General features: G+C 48.9%; 1 protein-coding gene across 1 annotated transcript; it reads right to left on the bottom strand.

The window, feature by feature from the left end:
* Nucleotides 1–1302: 1302 nt before the first annotated feature.
* On the bottom strand, nt 1303–14499 carry RND3 (Rho family GTPase 3). The gene is made up of 5 exons (XM_063401039.1): nt 14141–14499; nt 13952–14039; nt 7334–7443; nt 5827–5961; nt 1303–3258 (listed from the first exon to the last, which is right to left on the bottom strand). Exons 1-5 carry the CDS (start codon nt 14288–14290, stop codon nt 3007–3009), a joined length of 735 nt encoding a protein of 244 aa, XP_063257109.1. The 5' UTR covers nt 14291–14499; the 3' UTR covers nt 1303–3006.
* Between the last annotated feature and the right edge of the window lie 2432 nt (nt 14500–16931).

The following is a 16931-nucleotide window of genomic DNA, read 5'->3' on the forward strand; positions in this document are numbered from 1 at the left end:
GACAAATGCCACAAACCCTCCAAGGGGAAGGATTAACTGGGAAAAGTCCTTTCTGGAAAGAGATTCCCAGGAGGAGGGAGTGGGTCTGTGCCTGGTGGCTCAGGTTTGGGCCAGTGACCCACGAGCTGTGTCTCAGTCCAGCAGTGGAGGGCTCCTCAACCTGGCACCCGTGGGAGCACCACAGACACCTTCAGATGGTGGAACGGGGAGAATCTGGATAATTAATTAACCCCTCACTCATTAATTACAGCACCGGAAGAACGGCAGAGTCATTGGTAACATCAGGGCAAGGAACAGGGAGATGGACAACTGGGAATTCAGAGATGGGATTCAGAGATGGGATTCAGAGATGGGACTCAGGGATGGGACTCAGGGATGGGACTCAGGGATGGGACTCAGGGATGGGACTCAGGGATGGGACTCAGGGATGATGGAATTCAGAGATGATGGGATTCTGAGATGTCTCCACAGGGAGACAATTCCCAGCTTTCCAGCCTGGACTGACACCAGGAGAAGCTCTTGGGAGAGGAGGACGAGCTGCAGGTTCTGTGTCCCAACAGGACACAGGAATTCCAGGACAACTCAGAATTCCAGGGATCTCCCAGTGGTGCCAGCAACAGGGACAAATGGGAACAGCACCAACACCTTCAGATGGTGAGGACACGGAGAGTTTGGATAAATAATTAACCCCTCACTAATTAATTACAGCACCTACAGAGCTGCTGGGTCATTGGGAACAGTGAAGCACCATCAGGGCAGTCCCAAGGGACAGGGAGATGAACAACTGCTGGGAATTCAGAGATGATGGAATTCAGAGATGATGGGATTCTGAGATGTCTCCACAGGGAGACAATTCCCAGCTTTCCTGACTGGACTGACACCGGGAGAAGCCCTCAGGAGGGGAGGATGAGCTGCAGGTTCTGTGTCGCAACAGGGCACAGGAATTCCAGGACACGTCGGAATTCCAGGGATCTCCCAGTGGTGCCAGCAACAGGGAGAGCCCTCGGCTGGGAACGAGTTTTTCTGGCAAAGAACAAACCTGAAATCTGAATTTGAAAATGTGGAAATTCAGCTTGAGAGGGAGAGCAAAGCAACCCCCACGTGTTTGCTCTGCTCCTCTGCCTCTGGCATTTTTGGGAAACAGCTCCGAGAAGGAACCCACAGCAAAGTGGAAAATTTAATGCCCAAAAGGCATTTCTGTTGCAAGAGAAAGATTCCAACTCAAACCCCAGCACAGTCATGCCCCAAAACACACAATTATTAATGAACTACCACACAAAGGCCATTCCCACTACAAGAAAATTCCTTTTTTTCGTTTTTTAATTCAAAGAAAAAAAATGGTATTTTAATAAATACTGCAGAAACATTAACCAAACATACAAAGTGACTTCAACAATTAAAAAAAAAAGTAATGAATGTCCTGCTTTATAACAGTTATAACTTATTATTTCCACAATATTTAAATACAGAAAGAAGCACTTACCAGCTATTTTGTAATACTGCCCTAAGAGCACTGTTGCATCAGTTAAAAGCTTATTATGGTGGTCAAAAATGTCTTTTTTTTTTCCTTTCTTTGTGTGGGAAACAACCAGAATGGGAGTGAGATTTGTCTTCTTTTCTCAGATGAAACAAAGTGCTGGGAACACACAGAACTGAGATTGAATTATGAGTTCATCTTTACCTTTGCACGAGTGAACAGAGCTTTTAAACACTTCAAAAATGAAGCATCACCATTGGCAATGAAATGCTTGTCCTCCACAAGCAAAAACCAGCCTGCTCAGAGCTTTGTCTCCTTCCCTTGGGAGAAGTTTGGTGGGTCAGGAAGAGTCGCAAACCATTGGAAAAGGCTGATTTAATTCAGTGTAACAACAGCGAAAAGGGATTGGACTGAACCAGTTCACCCCATTTCAGGACTGGGGGCTGGACACTTTTGTGTTAATCCTAAAACTAAGGGCAGCATCCAGTTCCCACTGGGGACCCCTTAAGGCCTCACAGTTCTTCAGACCCCAGAACAGGAGCACCACAGAAGGCTCTGCTGGCTCATTTGCAGGTTTCTGAGGGGATCTGTGGGGTTTTTTGCAGCGAGCCACGTCCCAAAGAGCATTTCTGCGGGATCCACGGGCTCCGGGAGAAGCCCCAGGGGGGTTTTGGGGCCTCCCCAGGTGGGCAGTAAGGCTTAGGGAACGCTCAGGGCTGGGACACCACGGGGCATTTTGGCCATCACAGCTCTCAGCACCTCAGGGTGGGCACACAGAACACCAGACCGGGCACCATTTCCACTCCACATCACAACCACGACGAGGATCAGCCGAGCCAGGGCTGCTTTGCCCCTGCTCCCCTGCCCCCCAAATCTGATCCAGCTCGTTTCCACGGAGTTCTGGGAATCCTCAAACAGCTGTCTTCATCCCCACCGTGGATCAGGGAGGCACAACTCCAGACTCCTCCAGAATTTTCCTCTAGGTGACAGGCACAGGCCTCGGCATCCTCTCCATTTTCACAATCAGCTACTAAATAAAAATGAGATCAAATCCTTTGGAAAACCAACTCTAAGGTCACAGGGATAGTTCCTTAATGAGAAGGGCGTATTAATAACGTCTTCATTAAAAAAAAAAAATCCCATTAAAGTATTATTTGAATGAAAACAAAGTGGTAGCATCCAGGAGCAGAGCGTTATTAAAAGAAACAAGCAGTGTCCATGACATCTCTCCTTTGCAGGGTTATTTTCCCAATCATTCTCTCTCCTCTCAGCACATTCAAACGCTTTCCCTTTTATTATTATTTTTTTGGCATTGTCTTCAACAGAAATTCCTGATGCCACCTCTCTCAGAGCCTTTTCCTCCTGCTGCTCAGTCCTTAAGTACAGTCTCACACAACAGGAGAGGTCTCCACGAAAGCACTGGCAAAGCCCTCATTAAACACCCTGTGGCTGTGACTTCATTGAGCTCCAACCCCTCCTGGATCTTCCTCCTCCTCCTCCTCCTCCTCCTCCAGGCAATCCCAGCTCCTTCACATCACCGTGCAACTCTTTGCTTTGTCCTTTCTCAAGTCCGTGGCCACTGTGGACAGTTCTGGCCTGCCGGGCATGTGTGAAATTCTCTTTGTGGCCCTCTGAGATTTGTTCCGTTTCACATTTTTGTTTGTTTTGTTCACACACGCCAGGGTGGCGACGTGAAAAATGTCTCTGACACTGTTTTCTGACTGTAAGGCTGAGCATTCGATGTATGTGGCTGCTCCAATCTGTTTGGCCATATTTGCACCCTGAGGGGAAAAAGGAACACGTGATCAATACCGAGACGTGCAAAAGCCTCAGAAATCCTCACAATTCCAGCTCTGCGCTGCTTCCCCAGAAAACCCAAAGCTGATTTGGGAAAATAAACAGAGCTTTGCTTCCAGGAGGAGCTGAACAAGTGTCCAAACCTTATCTGCTGTGCTGATAAAAACACAAATTGGGAGAGAAGAGCAGCTCAGTGACTGCAAACAACTGCAAAATCTGAAGTGTCTGAGTGAGGCCTCCTCAGCAGTTTCACCCTAACCTGAATCTGGGAATTCCCTGGAAAATGTGGCAGCTTCCAGGCTGGAGCCTGACATCTCCAAAGAGAAATTCTGTGCCTTCAGGAATAAGCAGCTGCCCTGAGCTGGAGCAGAGTCCCTGAGACAGCTCCAGGAAGAGGGCAAAGTTCTTAGGGAAATGTGCTCTGGGAGAGTTCTGTCAACCTCCTGAGAGGGAACAGGGAATAAAAAGAGCATGAGGGGTTATAGGAGCCCATTTTTTGTTTGGTTTGGCCATATTTGTACCCTGAGGGGAAAAGGGAATGTGTGATCAATCCCAAGTTGTGCAGAGCCAGAGCAAGGCTCACAATTCCAGCTCTGCGCTGTCTCCCCAGAAAACCCAAAGCTGATTTGGGAAAATAAACAGAGCTTTGCTTCCAGGAGGAGCTGAACAAGTGTCCAAACCTTATCTGCTGTGCTGATAAAAACACAAATTGGGAGAGAAGAGCAGCTCAGTGACTGCAAACAATTGCAAAATCTGAAGTGTCTGAGTGAGGCCTCCTCAGCGGTTTCACCCTAACCTGAATCTGGGAATTCCCTGGAAAATGTGGCAGCTTCCAGGCTGGAGCCTGACATCTCCAAAGAGAAATTCTGTGCCTTCAGGAATAAGCAGCTGCCCTGAGCTGGAGCAGAGTCCCTGAGACAGCTCCAGGAAGAGGGCAAAGTTCTTAGGGAAATGTGCTCTGGGAGAGTTCTATCAACTTCCTGAGAGGAACAGGGGGAAAAGGGAATAAAAAGAGCATGAGGGGTTATAGGAGCCCTTCTTTTGTGATTTTAAGAAGGCAAAGCAGGGATATTTGCTCCAGCAGCACAAGGCAAACAACCCAACATGTGACAGATGACAATAGCCCAGTATCCCGTGGTGGATTTGGCCACTGGAACACAATACAGCATTATGTGCAGAAAGGGGAGTTGTTCCAAGGGAATCTGATTTCTGAGGGATGAATCTTTACTAAGTTACGAAATGCAACCACATCCTTGGCGTGCCACTCCTCGCTGGCTGGGGCAGTGCCAGGCTGATGGCACCAGCCCCTGTGTGCCCTGCACTGATGGGACCTTATCAGTGGCAAGGGGGAGAGGCTGATAAGGCAGCAGGAGCTGGCAGGACCAGCCCTCCCCACAGTCCAGCATCCCCTGTGCTGCTGAGCTGAGCCCCAGCAGTGTTTGCTCAGGTGGAGCTCCCTGAGCTGGGGCAGAGTGTCCTTCCCCTCCCAGAGCAGCTCAGGGGAACAGGGATGCTCTGGTTCCATCCTGGCTTAGCCAGGCAAGGGCATTTTATGAGAAGCTGTTCCTTTGTGTTCAGCTGACTCCTGCTCCTCAGGGCTACAGGCTGAGCTGTGAATCCAGGGGGGAAAAAATCAACCTGCCAGCAGATTTTTCATCATTTTCATTGGAAAGACTCGATTTTCCTGAATTCCTGCCATTTTCCAATGTAAACACGCTGCACCCTGAGTAACCCTGCAGCAGGAGCTGCCGGTTTGGAAATCCTGAGGGACAAACCATCCCAAAGGGGTTGCTAAAGACACCGAGGTGACTCGTGGAGGTGCCACTGTCCCTCCCACAGGGTGCACCTGCCAGCAGGGCCGTGACTCAGCTGCCACCAGTGATCACACACGGGTGAGTAACAAAGACACGCTCACCTCAGAGCAGTTTCCCTGTTCCCTACATCCTGCTCTCTCCCATGACCTGGTTCCTTTTCCTTTCTCTCTCCTCTAATGCCTGGCTCCAAATTTCTCCCTTCCCCAAGAGCAAAGAACTCATCAGGAATTGAGATGCCTCCTGGCTTTGCTGCACCTTCAGAAGGAAGGGACAAGGTGTTTTTTAAGGAATTGGAGACAGATTATATTCCAACACAATGCCATGACTCTAAAGTCAAATAACATTCAAATCTGAAATCTGCAGACAGCAATTTTACTGATTTGTCTGTGAATAAACAGGATGTGTCACCTTTTCAGCTTTTACATTTTTGGTGCGTGCAGGCACAGAAAAGCAGGAAGCTTTTTTTACAACTCACCTAAAAAGCAATTTGCAAGCAAAAAGACAACGATTTAGGACGTTTACAGGGATGACCCTATGATGTGTTGTGTGGCTGCAGGATTCCCTTTAGTCCCCAACAGTTTTCAAACCCACTTCCACCCACACCCCAGGCCCAAATCTGTGTTTCAGGCTGCACTGGTGTCACCACAGGGCAGCAGCTGGTCACAGGGAGGGCTCCAGTGACAGAAGAAGGGTTTTTCCTCCCTGCTGAAGCACAGAGAAGGAGGAGGAGGCCCCTACCTGGTCGTAGGACACGGGGGTCTGCCTGTGGTTGGAGAGCTCCACCAGCGTGCTGACGTCGGTGCGCAGGTCCGACTTGCAGCCCACCAGCAGCATCTTGGTGTTGGGGCAGAACTCCTGGATCTCCCCTTTCCACTGCAAAATTGCAAGTTGGAATTCATGTTTAAACCCAAAGGAGCACAAGTTTAACCAGCCCTGACGTTCTGAAGTGTTTTTACGTAGTGGCTGGGTTTGCCCTCAAGGTAATTTTTTAAAGACGGAACTTGGTCAAGGATGAAATCCTCCTATCTCACACACTCACGAATTCCACTGCCTTACTAATCAGCAGGGAATGAGTTCAGATTGTTTACCCACAGGAGCAAAGGTTTGCAGAGCTGCTGTTTCTCACACCCAGCCCCAGCCAGGTGCAGAAATGCTGTCCCCACCTTCAGGGGCAGCCCCTGTCCAACCACAGCAGCAGCAGGGCTAAGTGTGGATTTATTGCTGCGTTCTCACCCCTAAAACTACACAGATCTGGCCCAGGTGAAGCAGCAACCAGCCCTTCAGGCAGAACCTGGGATAAATTCATTGGGTTCCACCCTTCTGCAGGGTTCTGCTGAGAACTAAAGCCAAAAACTTCACAGCATAATCCAAACGGATGGATTTTAGGGATTTTAATTCCCTAAATTTTAAGGCTATAATTTGGGTTTAAAAGCATACTAGGAAAAATCTCTTGCAGAACTAAGTAACCAGCATTAGCAGGGACAGAAAAGCCACAGTTCTGGATGTTTTTTGGCACAGAGGGAATAGTTTTGAAGTATCTTTTGTGGGCTATTCAGAGCATTGTAAGGCACTTTATCCCAGTGAGACAAGAATCACTGGCTCCAGCCTCAGAAAAAAAAGGAACTTCAGGTCATTAAGCCCCAAAACCACAGCGAGGTTGAGTCATGCCCAGCAGCCAAGGAGGGGACCAGGACCACCCTGCAAACGCAGAGCTCAGTGATGGAAATTCCATGTTGGAGCTCGTGGGAAGCCTGACATGGGCTGGGATCGGTGACCTCACCAAGGGCTTGGGGCAGGGCTGCATTTCTGTGCCACTGCAAGCTCTGCCCGTGCCTTCCAGAGGCATTTGTCACTGGCTCCTTCTAACGTCAGGCTCACAAATTATGTAAGGCCATGGCAGAAGTCCAAACACTCACAGACAGTTTTTAGCCATCCCTACAACCCAGCAAAGTTTCCCAATCCTGCTACAGGAACATGGGAGAGACAAATTCTTACAGCACCTCACACCACCCTCAACAACTCCTTGCTGTCTCAGGGCTGAGGAATGAGAATTTCCTTCAGCTCCAAGTGTCCATTAGCGAGTTCTTGTTCTCAATTAACATCCACCCCTTTCAAAAAAACGACCTCAAATTAAAGCCCCCTCCTGTCATGGCTCCACTAAAAGAAGCAGAGTGGAAGTTTCGGGCGGCTGCAGGGATTTAAGGATGAGCAGGGTTCTGTGCCCAGGGCTTGCTCAAGCACTTGCCTTTTTTAGGACACTGTCCAGGGTTTCTGGCCGGCTGATGTCAAAGCAGATCAGGACAGCGTCGGAGTCGGGGTAGGAGAGCGGGCGGACGTTGTCGTAGTAAGGAGACCCTGCAGGGAAAACAAACAAACAAATCTTCATTAATTGCTGTTTTCCTCTTCCTGCAGGCACTCAGAAAGCCTGGAGAGGCCTTCAGTGCTGCCTCCCCAGTGATCCATCACCCACCAAAAGCTGGGGATGCTCCCAAGCACGGGGAAATGGGGTCAGCCCAAGTTTAAGGCCCAGAATTAATGTGCAGGAGAACAAATCCTTGAACTCCAAAAGGCTTTTTCTACAGCAGATTTGAAGTTCCTCAGTTTTGATTTGTCTAACAGTTAATTTAAAACAAATAGCTCCAAGTGCAAAAAGCATCTTTAGTTGTCACATTGGCAATGTTTAGGAGAAACTCTTGCTTCAAATAAAGAACTTGTTGCAGGAAACAGATTTCCAGCAGGGAAAAATCCCAATCCTCTAGGCAGGCACGCAAGTTATCTGTCACAAAAAGCCTCATTAATCTGTAAACCAATAAAGCCTGCAGTAAATGTTTATGTTTAGCCCATAAACCAGATTTTTATCAACGAGATCAAAGCTAATTTAGTAATCTGGGGGAACAGATGTAGGTACAGTACTGCTCTTTGTGCTTGTTTTACTTGTGAAAGAATTTTCTGTTTTCCTTAAGAACAGTCATGATGTGAAGAGTTAAAATCCATCCGGAGTTAAAAATCATATTTTAATCATTTGGTAAATCTGGCAACAGGTTGGGGGGAGAAAGAAAAAAAAAATCTGTGTTTTTTGTAAGAAGTTGCAGGCAACTCAATCACCATTAAGTTTGGCCCTAAGCTTGCTGAGCTTCACCTCCTGAGGAAAATACATTTCTTAATGCATTTAAAAGGGCATTTCAACCAGTTCAGTGGCCCAACAGGGCCTGGGCAACTTAAAATGCATTTTCCCAGCCATCATACATCCTTATTTCTGTACTTTCCCCACGAAAAATCCTAAAACACAGCAGACCCTGAAACACAGCAGGGAACACCCACCACAAGGACGCAGCTTCCAGGAGTTTGGGGGGTTATCAGCTCATTATCCCACCTATTTCCCACCTCTCCAGAACTAATTGCCCGTAAGGTCTCAGATTCTGAACTGGATGAGAGGAATTCCTCCAGTTTTTCCCTGACAGGCAGCTCAGGCTGTTGCACAAGCAGGGAATGGTGTGAAGGGCTCGCAGATGACTTCACTTGGACGGCTCCTGCTGCACGGGAAGGAGGCAAGAATCCCAGGAATGTTGTTTTTGAAATGAGGAATAACACATGGGGAGCGAAGCATTACCAAAGTAGGTAGCAGAAGGTAATTTGGTGAACGAGAAGGATTTAATTCGAATGCTCATCTCTGTAAACGATGCCAATCTGACAGAGAGGCAGCTGTCAGAAAAGGCTCTTCACACCCCGTTTCAGCGGAATTCAGCACAAATGACACGTTGGGAACAAATCTCAGCGAGGTGACCGGAGTGAAGTGCTGGCTGCAGCTATCAGTGAGCATTCTGCAGTGCTAATTACACCCCAGTACCTGCAGCACTGCCATTCCAGCCCTGTCCTGCAGCCCCAGGGCTGGGATATTTGTCCTGGACCCTCGGGCTGAGTTATCTGTCCTGAACAGAGGAACTGCAGCACCAAGGGCCACCAAGAGCCACCCGGGTGACATTAAAGCTCTGCCACATCTCCCTGAGCGCCAGCAAGCAGGGGCAGAATTGAGGGAATCCTTAATAGGTGCTGGCTAGAGAGGAGTCTCAGCAAAGCCTCACCCAGAAACTCATTCCTCACACAAATACCTCTGGGCTCACTCAGCAGCTCCAGGGATCCCATATATGTCCAGGAGATGTGTTTATGTACACACAGCGTCCCCACCTCCAGCCCTGAGACTCCTGCCCACCCCGGCAGAGCTGCTTTGCCTGGAAGTTTTTTCTTTTTCCACCCCGTCTGAATTTCTCTTATTTCAGATGCTGAACTTGAATAAAAGCACTTTTAGCAAGCTCAGGAGGGATATTCCCCAGCTTTCCTCCAGGCTGGTGTGTGGCAGAACAAACAGGGCCCATTTCAACTCCTGGAGCTGCAGGATGCACAGAGGAAATTCCAGCTCTCATTGATAAGCAAACCTTTATTCCTGTGCAAATGAAGAGGGGCTGCAGCCCTGGCTGTGCAGGCCTATTCAGGCTGGCATTCCCATCCCTGTGCCCAGAGAAACCCTCAGAAGGCAGGAATGTGAGGAATGAGGCTCGCTCAAGTCTGAACAGACAACCCCAGCACAGCCCAGCCAGGCTGCTCCCTCTTTTTCATGTTCCTTTGCACATTTGAAGCCGTGCCAACCCTCGAAAACAGAAGGAGAATGTGGAACTGGAGCCATGGTATTTGTGGGGAGGGAAAAGAAAGAAAGAAAGAAAAAAAAAAGAAGCCTATTTGTGTTTGGGATTCTGTTCCTGCAAAATAAAACATTTTTGGCAAGGACAACATGGGTGGTTTTTCAGTTTTATCAAGGAGTTGCTGATAAGGCTGTAGTTCATTTTCCTTTGTGCTGGACATTTACACCAGCTGCAATCCTCCCTTTTTTTTTTTTTTTTTTTTAATTTCTTTGGCAGCTTCAGTAATTTCAGCCAAAAATACTTGCAACATTAAGGAAGATCTGTTTTTGAAACCTTATGTTTCACGCAGAGTCCAACAGAAATTCAGCTTTTAGACTGAAATAAAACCCCTCCCCAGCAATATGGTTGGGTTTGGCCTACAGGGGATGCCAAGCTCAGGTTGAATTCTTGCTATCTTAATAAAGAACAGAATGACATCATCAAAAGTTGAAGAATATTGAATTTTGGGGTGGTTTAGCACCAGTTGAAGGTGCTGGATCAGGGAGAGGTGTTTGGCTGGAAGATGCAAAGGCACCAGGAGGGTTCAGCTGCACATCCTGAGGCCAGGAGGGCTCAGTAACAGGCAAGACTTTGCTATTTCCACACCAGCAAGCAGCCACCAGGAATTAGGCTCTGGAGCCTTTTGGAGCCCAGTCAAGTGAAAGAACAACAGATGAACAGCAGCATTCTCACTCCCAAAGCCTTGGGCTCACTAATTATCACAGCAAACACAGCAAACACTGCCTGCTCCAAGGAGCTGATTCAGTGCTCATGGTTTTCCTCCTTCCAAAAAAAAAAAAAAAAACCCAACCAAACCAACCCAAAAAAACCCAAAATAACAAATCTGGGATTGCTGAGGTGGGTTTTCAGTGCAGGTTATCTCCAAGCACAGAGATATCAAAAATATCACACCTCCAAGGGAAAACTTTGCGAGGACACTTGGCATTCCCAGGTATCGATTCTAATGGATTTCTTTGTAAAAGGAATAAGAAAACCCTGCTAAAATGGACAATTAAAACCAAGAAAATCAGTGAATTCGACTTTTCCTTTGCAATCCTTACTGCCAGGGAATTTGGGGAATTAGCAACTTTAATTCCTCCAAGTTTCAGCTTTCCCCTGAAAGGTTTCAGCACGAAACTTTCCAATTAATTTATGTTTTTATATGGACACTGAGTGCATTGTATACAGTCAAAAATCATGGCAAAACTAACTTGACTCACAGCTCCAAGGCCCTTCTGGATTTAATTACTTGCTAATCCCCAGCAGTTGTAAGTATTTCTGGCCCTGTTGAGAATTATTTTATTAGAGTAGCCACGGTTCAAGCAATAAAGGAACCCCCTAAAATACATTTTAGGGAGACACAGGTATGTACACCTAATTAATGCTATTTCCAAGCCACAGCTGCTGTTGTCCTAGCAAGAAATATAAATACCAAAGGAAACAAAAAACTTGATAAATGCAGATTAAATGGTAGATAAAGACAACTAATACAGATTTTTTTTTCCTTCACAGTGGCCCTGAAAGTACAAGATGAAGCTTTAACCTGGAGAAACTTTTAATATTCCCAAACAGCTCAGGACTGCCACATGTTACCACAGAGCAGAGTAATTGATGGTGTAGTGAGATTGCAACCAGACATTCCTGCTCTGAGAGAGGGCTGGTAGTCCCAAACCCCATTGAAATTCAACTTGGCAAGTGCTTCCCTCGGTGCTGTGGCTAATTTAAATCCTTCTAATGACTTGCAGAACTAGACAGCCCCAGCAAGCATTTGAATAATGAATCTTCCCGTTCCATTCCACTCTTACTTGTCCCATATTCCTACGGGCAAATCCAAGACCCAACAACAACTCCCCAGTGAATTTAGAGTTTTCTATCAGTTGCACGACACCTAAAAGTTCTCCAGTAAAAACACATTATTACTGTCGGTATGTAAAGAATTATAAGCCCAAACTGTGGCAGCAGGGCCTGTTCTCACCCTCACACGACTATTTTAACTAATGCCCACAGCTTTTCTGATTTTCCCAAAAAAAGCTGGAAGTGGCAGTACATCCTTCCAAAAGATTCACTGCAAAACCCAATTATCAATTTGAGTTCAAGGGAATAATTGGCAAGGCTGTTAAATACTCCCAGTTAAAAAAAAAAAAAAAAAAAAAAAAAAAAAAAAAAAAAAAAAAAAAAAAAAGAGTGATAAAGATGAATACAAAATACTGATTGAGTCATCTTGGAAGTATCTGCAGTATACAGCAATAAACTCAATTAAACAGCATTTTCCCCCCCTCCCAGGAGATATTCAAGCACCACAAAAACTGCAGCCATCACCTCCCCCGTGTTGCAATGATCAACCATCTTTTAAAGTTAATTAGATTTAGTCCTGCTTTAAAAATGCCATTCAGACATCTCTTCTAACTCAGTAGAGGAGCAGGACAAAGACTTGTAAAAATTAAATTAACAAGACTTTCAGATAAGGCTAAAACACTCCCTTATCTTCTGCTGCCTCTTATCTGCTGATGTGATTTTTGCTCTGGGTTAATGGGCAGTGCTGGTTTTTTGCAGCGGGTGAGAAGGGATGTTCGTGGAGCCAAAATTCCTCATCCAGAGTCCCACAGCCAGAGGATCCACTCAGTAACACTCAGTAAAACCAAGCACCGGACCTTGCAAATATTTCCTCTTCAGCTTGGGATGTCAGACAATTCACCCACTTGGTCTCAAGCTTCTGACTCAACCACATTTTCTCGGAGTTCCAGGACAGAGGACAAAGGCTGGCAGGTGTTTTTTCTTCCACTGCTTTTGTCTTTTGAAGTGCTAGGGAATATTTCATTCCATGGGTGTCTCCAGCCTTTGACAAACAGATTCCAAACCTTCCCACGTCCAGCCTCTGTGTGTGTTGTATTTTAATAAAGATAACATTTTCCAAAATAACTATTAATTTTTAATAAGCCCTTGCTCCATAGCTCCAGCCAGCTTAGTAATCAGCATGAAAGCTCCAACCAGACATACTCCAGAAATCTGCAAGTCTCACTTGGCATAAGATGAAGAAAAAAAAAATCAGCTCAGAGCAAAGCTGATACTGGTTGTGGGCAGAGGCTGCCTTTTCCCAGTAATCGTGTTGCAAGAATTTGGAATCATTTCCTCAACAGCAAGAGGGAAGCCAACCCGCCGCCTAAACTCCTCTTTTAAACAGGGATTAACATTTTCATTCCTGGTAAAAGAACTGCTGTCACACTGAGGAGAAACTGCCGGGTCCAAATTCAGCATTAACGAGCCATCTACACAGAGAGAGAGAGGGACTGTGTGTTCTGCCAAGTTCCTGCAGGTTTTTTTTTCCAGCCAGCTCTGCAGATGATGTTGATCCACACCTCTGGTAATGTTCCTGGTGTCATTCCCCCCTGGACATCCTCGGTTCTCCACGGGCAGAGCCGCGCTGGCTCCCCGCGCTCCTCTGCAGCACTGAGGCAGCAATTTTGGGGTGCTCCCTCACCCCCCTGGCTGCGAGCGCAGCCCAATTATCCAAATTATCAACGACGGGCGGATCTAGAGGAGCTCCTGTCTCAACATGTGAGCAGAGCCAGCCAAACACCAAACCCCTCAACCTCTGAGGCGTCTGAGCCGGTTTCTGCCAGGTAAAACTGGAAGAATGAAGAGGACCTTCAGGCCTGATGGGGGAAAGGACGGCTCCCTCTGCATCCCACAGAATCACAGGTAAATGCTAAAGGTTTTCCCTAAAAGCCATTCCTGGCCTTAAAGACTCCCTAAAACACCGGGAAGAAAAGTGCTACGTTTTGTGAAAAACCACGGAGGCGTTAAGGAGGCCACCAGGAGCTCCAAAGCGAGCTGAAATCATTCACCATTAGCACATAAACACCTTTTCCCTCTCACACAAGGCACAGCGGGGCTTGCAGGCAGCAGAGGAGCCGAGGTACCCCCGGAGCTCCCCAGAAAGCTCCTTCCAGCCAGGCAGGTGGGAGCACATTCCCCTGCAATGCTGACGAACCGCTTCCCGGAGCCTTGCCCACACCCTCAGCCAAGGAGATCCTTCAAGGATAGCCGAGATTTTTGTCGAAAAGCCTTCAGAAGCAGCCACACGCGGAGCCCGGCAGCCCCGTCAGCACCGCGGGGCTGTGGGACCGCGGAGCCGCCGCTCCTCCCGATCCCCCCCGAATCCCCGGGATGCGACCGGGAGCGCTCACCCGAGGTGTCCCAGAGGCTGAGCTCGATGCGCTGCGTGTCGATCTCGAAGCTGGCCGTGTAGTTCTCGAACACGGTGGGGACGTAGCTCTGCCGGGAGACAGCGCACGGTCAGCCCGCGCCCATCGCCGCCGCCCCGGCCGCGACCCCCGGCCCGACCCCGGTGCCGACCCCAGCGCAGCCCCGCTCACCTCGGGGAAGCAGTCCTTGGCAAAGACGTGGAGCAGCGCCGTCTTCCCGCACTGGCTGTCCCCCACCACCACGATCTTGCACTTCACGTTCTGGTTGGGATCCATCACCGCTTTGCTCGATAACTTCTGGCTCGCTCTTCTTTCCTTCATTGATCTCCCCTTAGTCCCTCCGGCCGGCCACAACAGAAGAGAGGAAAAAAAAAAAAAAAAAAACCCAGCCAAAGAAACCAAGCCGCACCCAGGCTCCTCGCGAAAAGGCAAAAATAATATGAAAAACACAATAAAGCCGCTGCGGTGGAGGAGGCAGAGCCGCGGACGCGCCGCCGCCCGCCCGCCGGTCCCGCGCTCACTGCTTTGTCCCCCCGCCGCCCGCCCCTATTTATAGCCTCGCCACCGCCAATCACCGCCCGCCGCCGCGCGGGCCACGCCCCCTCCCCGCGCGCCGCCGGGGCAGTGCGCCCCCTAGGGGAGCCGGGGGCGCCGGGAGCGGGGCGGGCCGTGAGGGGGGCCCGGCGCCCTCAGAGCGATGGGCGCGGTAAAGGAGGGGCTGTGGCGTTTATTGACAGATTTTATCTGTAAATGTCAGCGGTGTGAAAGAGAACTGCGGGATCTGGGGCTGTGCGGCCTCCAGAGGTGGTCCGGGGTCCCTCGGGGGGTGCCTCGGGCTGGGATGAGGGATGGTGGGGAGAGCAGGGGGCTGAGGGGAATGAGGAGGGACGAGGAGAGATGAGGAGGGATGAGAGACAGATGAGAAGGAAGGGCTGAAAAGGGATTATGAGAGATGAGGAAAGGTGAGGAGAGATGAGAAGGGATGAGAAGAGATGCTGCTTGTGGTGGGCAAAGGGGCTTTTCCCTCAAAACACGGTCACAAGGAGTGTGTCGGGATATCCCAAAAATGCAGAATCGTGGAATACTCTGAGTGGGAAGGTACCACAAGGATCATCAGTGCAGCCCCTGGCCCTGCACAGACACCTCCTAATCCCACTCTGGGCATCCCTGGGAGCGGTGTCCAAACTCTCCTGGAGCTGGGGCAGCCTTGGGAATTCCCTGGGGAGCCTGGGCAGTGCCCAGCGCCCTCAGGGGAAAGAACCTTTCCCTGAAACCCACCCTAAACATGCCCGGACACAGCTCCGGCCATTCCCTCAGTGCTGTCCCTGCCACCGAGAGCAGAGATCGGTGCCTCCCCACCACCAACATCCTCCTGCTTTTTTCCCTTCCTGGACACAACACCAAGCAAAGCTGGCTGAGTTTCAGCAGGGGATTGAGCATCGCTCCTGAAAGGAGCGCCCCGAACAAGGGATGGTTTGTGAGCCGCTCGTAGCACTCATCTCCCTCAAGAGCTCCTCTCTTTTCCCATATGGCTCCGTGTGGCAGCTGGATCCCTGGAAAAGGGGCTGGGGCAGAGCCTGCCTCCCCTCCTGCCTCCATCCTCACGTTCTGGCTCTGCCTGGAGCAGCCGGACACAGGGGTGGCCTCCCTGAAGGTGCGGCCATGGCCTTATCTCTTGAGTCACCCAGGTCATGAACCCACCCCGTGTCAGTTCTGGGCTGAAACGTGAGCAATTCATCAAGTTTTCAAACAACATCCTGGAAAAAAAAGGATGTTGGCTCGTGCCTGTTTGACCATGGGGAGATGTTGCCCTGACTCACACAAGAGAATCCCAAACATGACATTTCAAAATTCAGTGCTGGTATTTTTGGGGTTTGTTCCGACGTGTCACATCTTTCGCTGGTCGAATTACTCATTTCTAAAGAATTGGTTTCTGTTTGGAAACAATGTGCAAAACACTAAAATTTGCTGCGTGTGCCTTATTTGTAAGGCCCTGGAGCAGACATATTTCCATCTCTTTTTTATGTTTTTAAATTAAAAGCTGCTCCTTTGCAGTCTCCATCCATCCCTGCTGTCCACCAGCTCTTCAGAAAAACGGTGGAATGGGAGGAATAAGCAGTGAAGAAAATTAATGCTCACAGGAAGCTGAGTTTCTCCCTTTTGTTCAGTATTGGAACAGGAGATAAATCTGGAAAAATAAAGTTGTGTAAAAGCTCTCAGGTGTCCTGCAAAGGCCAGAAAATCCTGATTTTTCTGTCCTTTCCTCTGCTCCACACTGGAACACGAGGCAGCGCCATGGGCAGAGGGAGGTGGGATCGAGCTCTGGAGTTTCAGCTCCGGTTCTTTGGGAGTCCCACGCACCAACCAAGGACTATCTTGGATCTAAGGAGGGAAGAAGACGAGGTTCAAAGAGCTCTTTGTTCATCCTGAGTGGGAGCTGGGTGTGAACATCTGCTCCTGGTCAATCCATCAGGCACCTCCACTCAGATGGACACAAGATGGACCAAAGGTGGCCTCGATGCTGCCCATTCCTTGGTGCTTGGGCTTCCTCTGAGGAGGAATTGGTCTTCTCCTGGGTCCTGGAGGAGACATCTCCCTCACACAGCTCCGTGGAAAATCCGCCTGCATCCAGCTATGCTTGGAATGTGGAAACTTTAACACTCATTGTGAGCAGAGAGCTTCCATCAGCAGCTCCTGCTGATATCATCCGGGCCTGCTTTGTTTGCTGCCAACATCACCCAGCCCATCCCCGGGGATTTCGGGTGCTTTGGGCACTGGGGACAATCCTTGGATGCCGCCAGCTTGTTAGAATTCCTTGGGGAAGCTGCTCCAGATCTGTTAATCCCCATAAACCCATTATTCATGTCAAACCCTTGAGTTTAATGCCTTTTCCCATATCTCGATAACTACAGGGATAACAGTGGGGGTTGGTGTTTCCACCAGGATTTTTCACACGCAGTCT

Source organism: Prinia subflava, chromosome 6 (genome assembly GCF_021018805.1).
Source record: "Prinia subflava isolate CZ2003 ecotype Zambia chromosome 6, Cam_Psub_1.2, whole genome shotgun sequence".
Taxonomy (NCBI): Eukaryota; Metazoa; Chordata; class Aves; order Passeriformes; family Cisticolidae; genus Prinia; species Prinia subflava.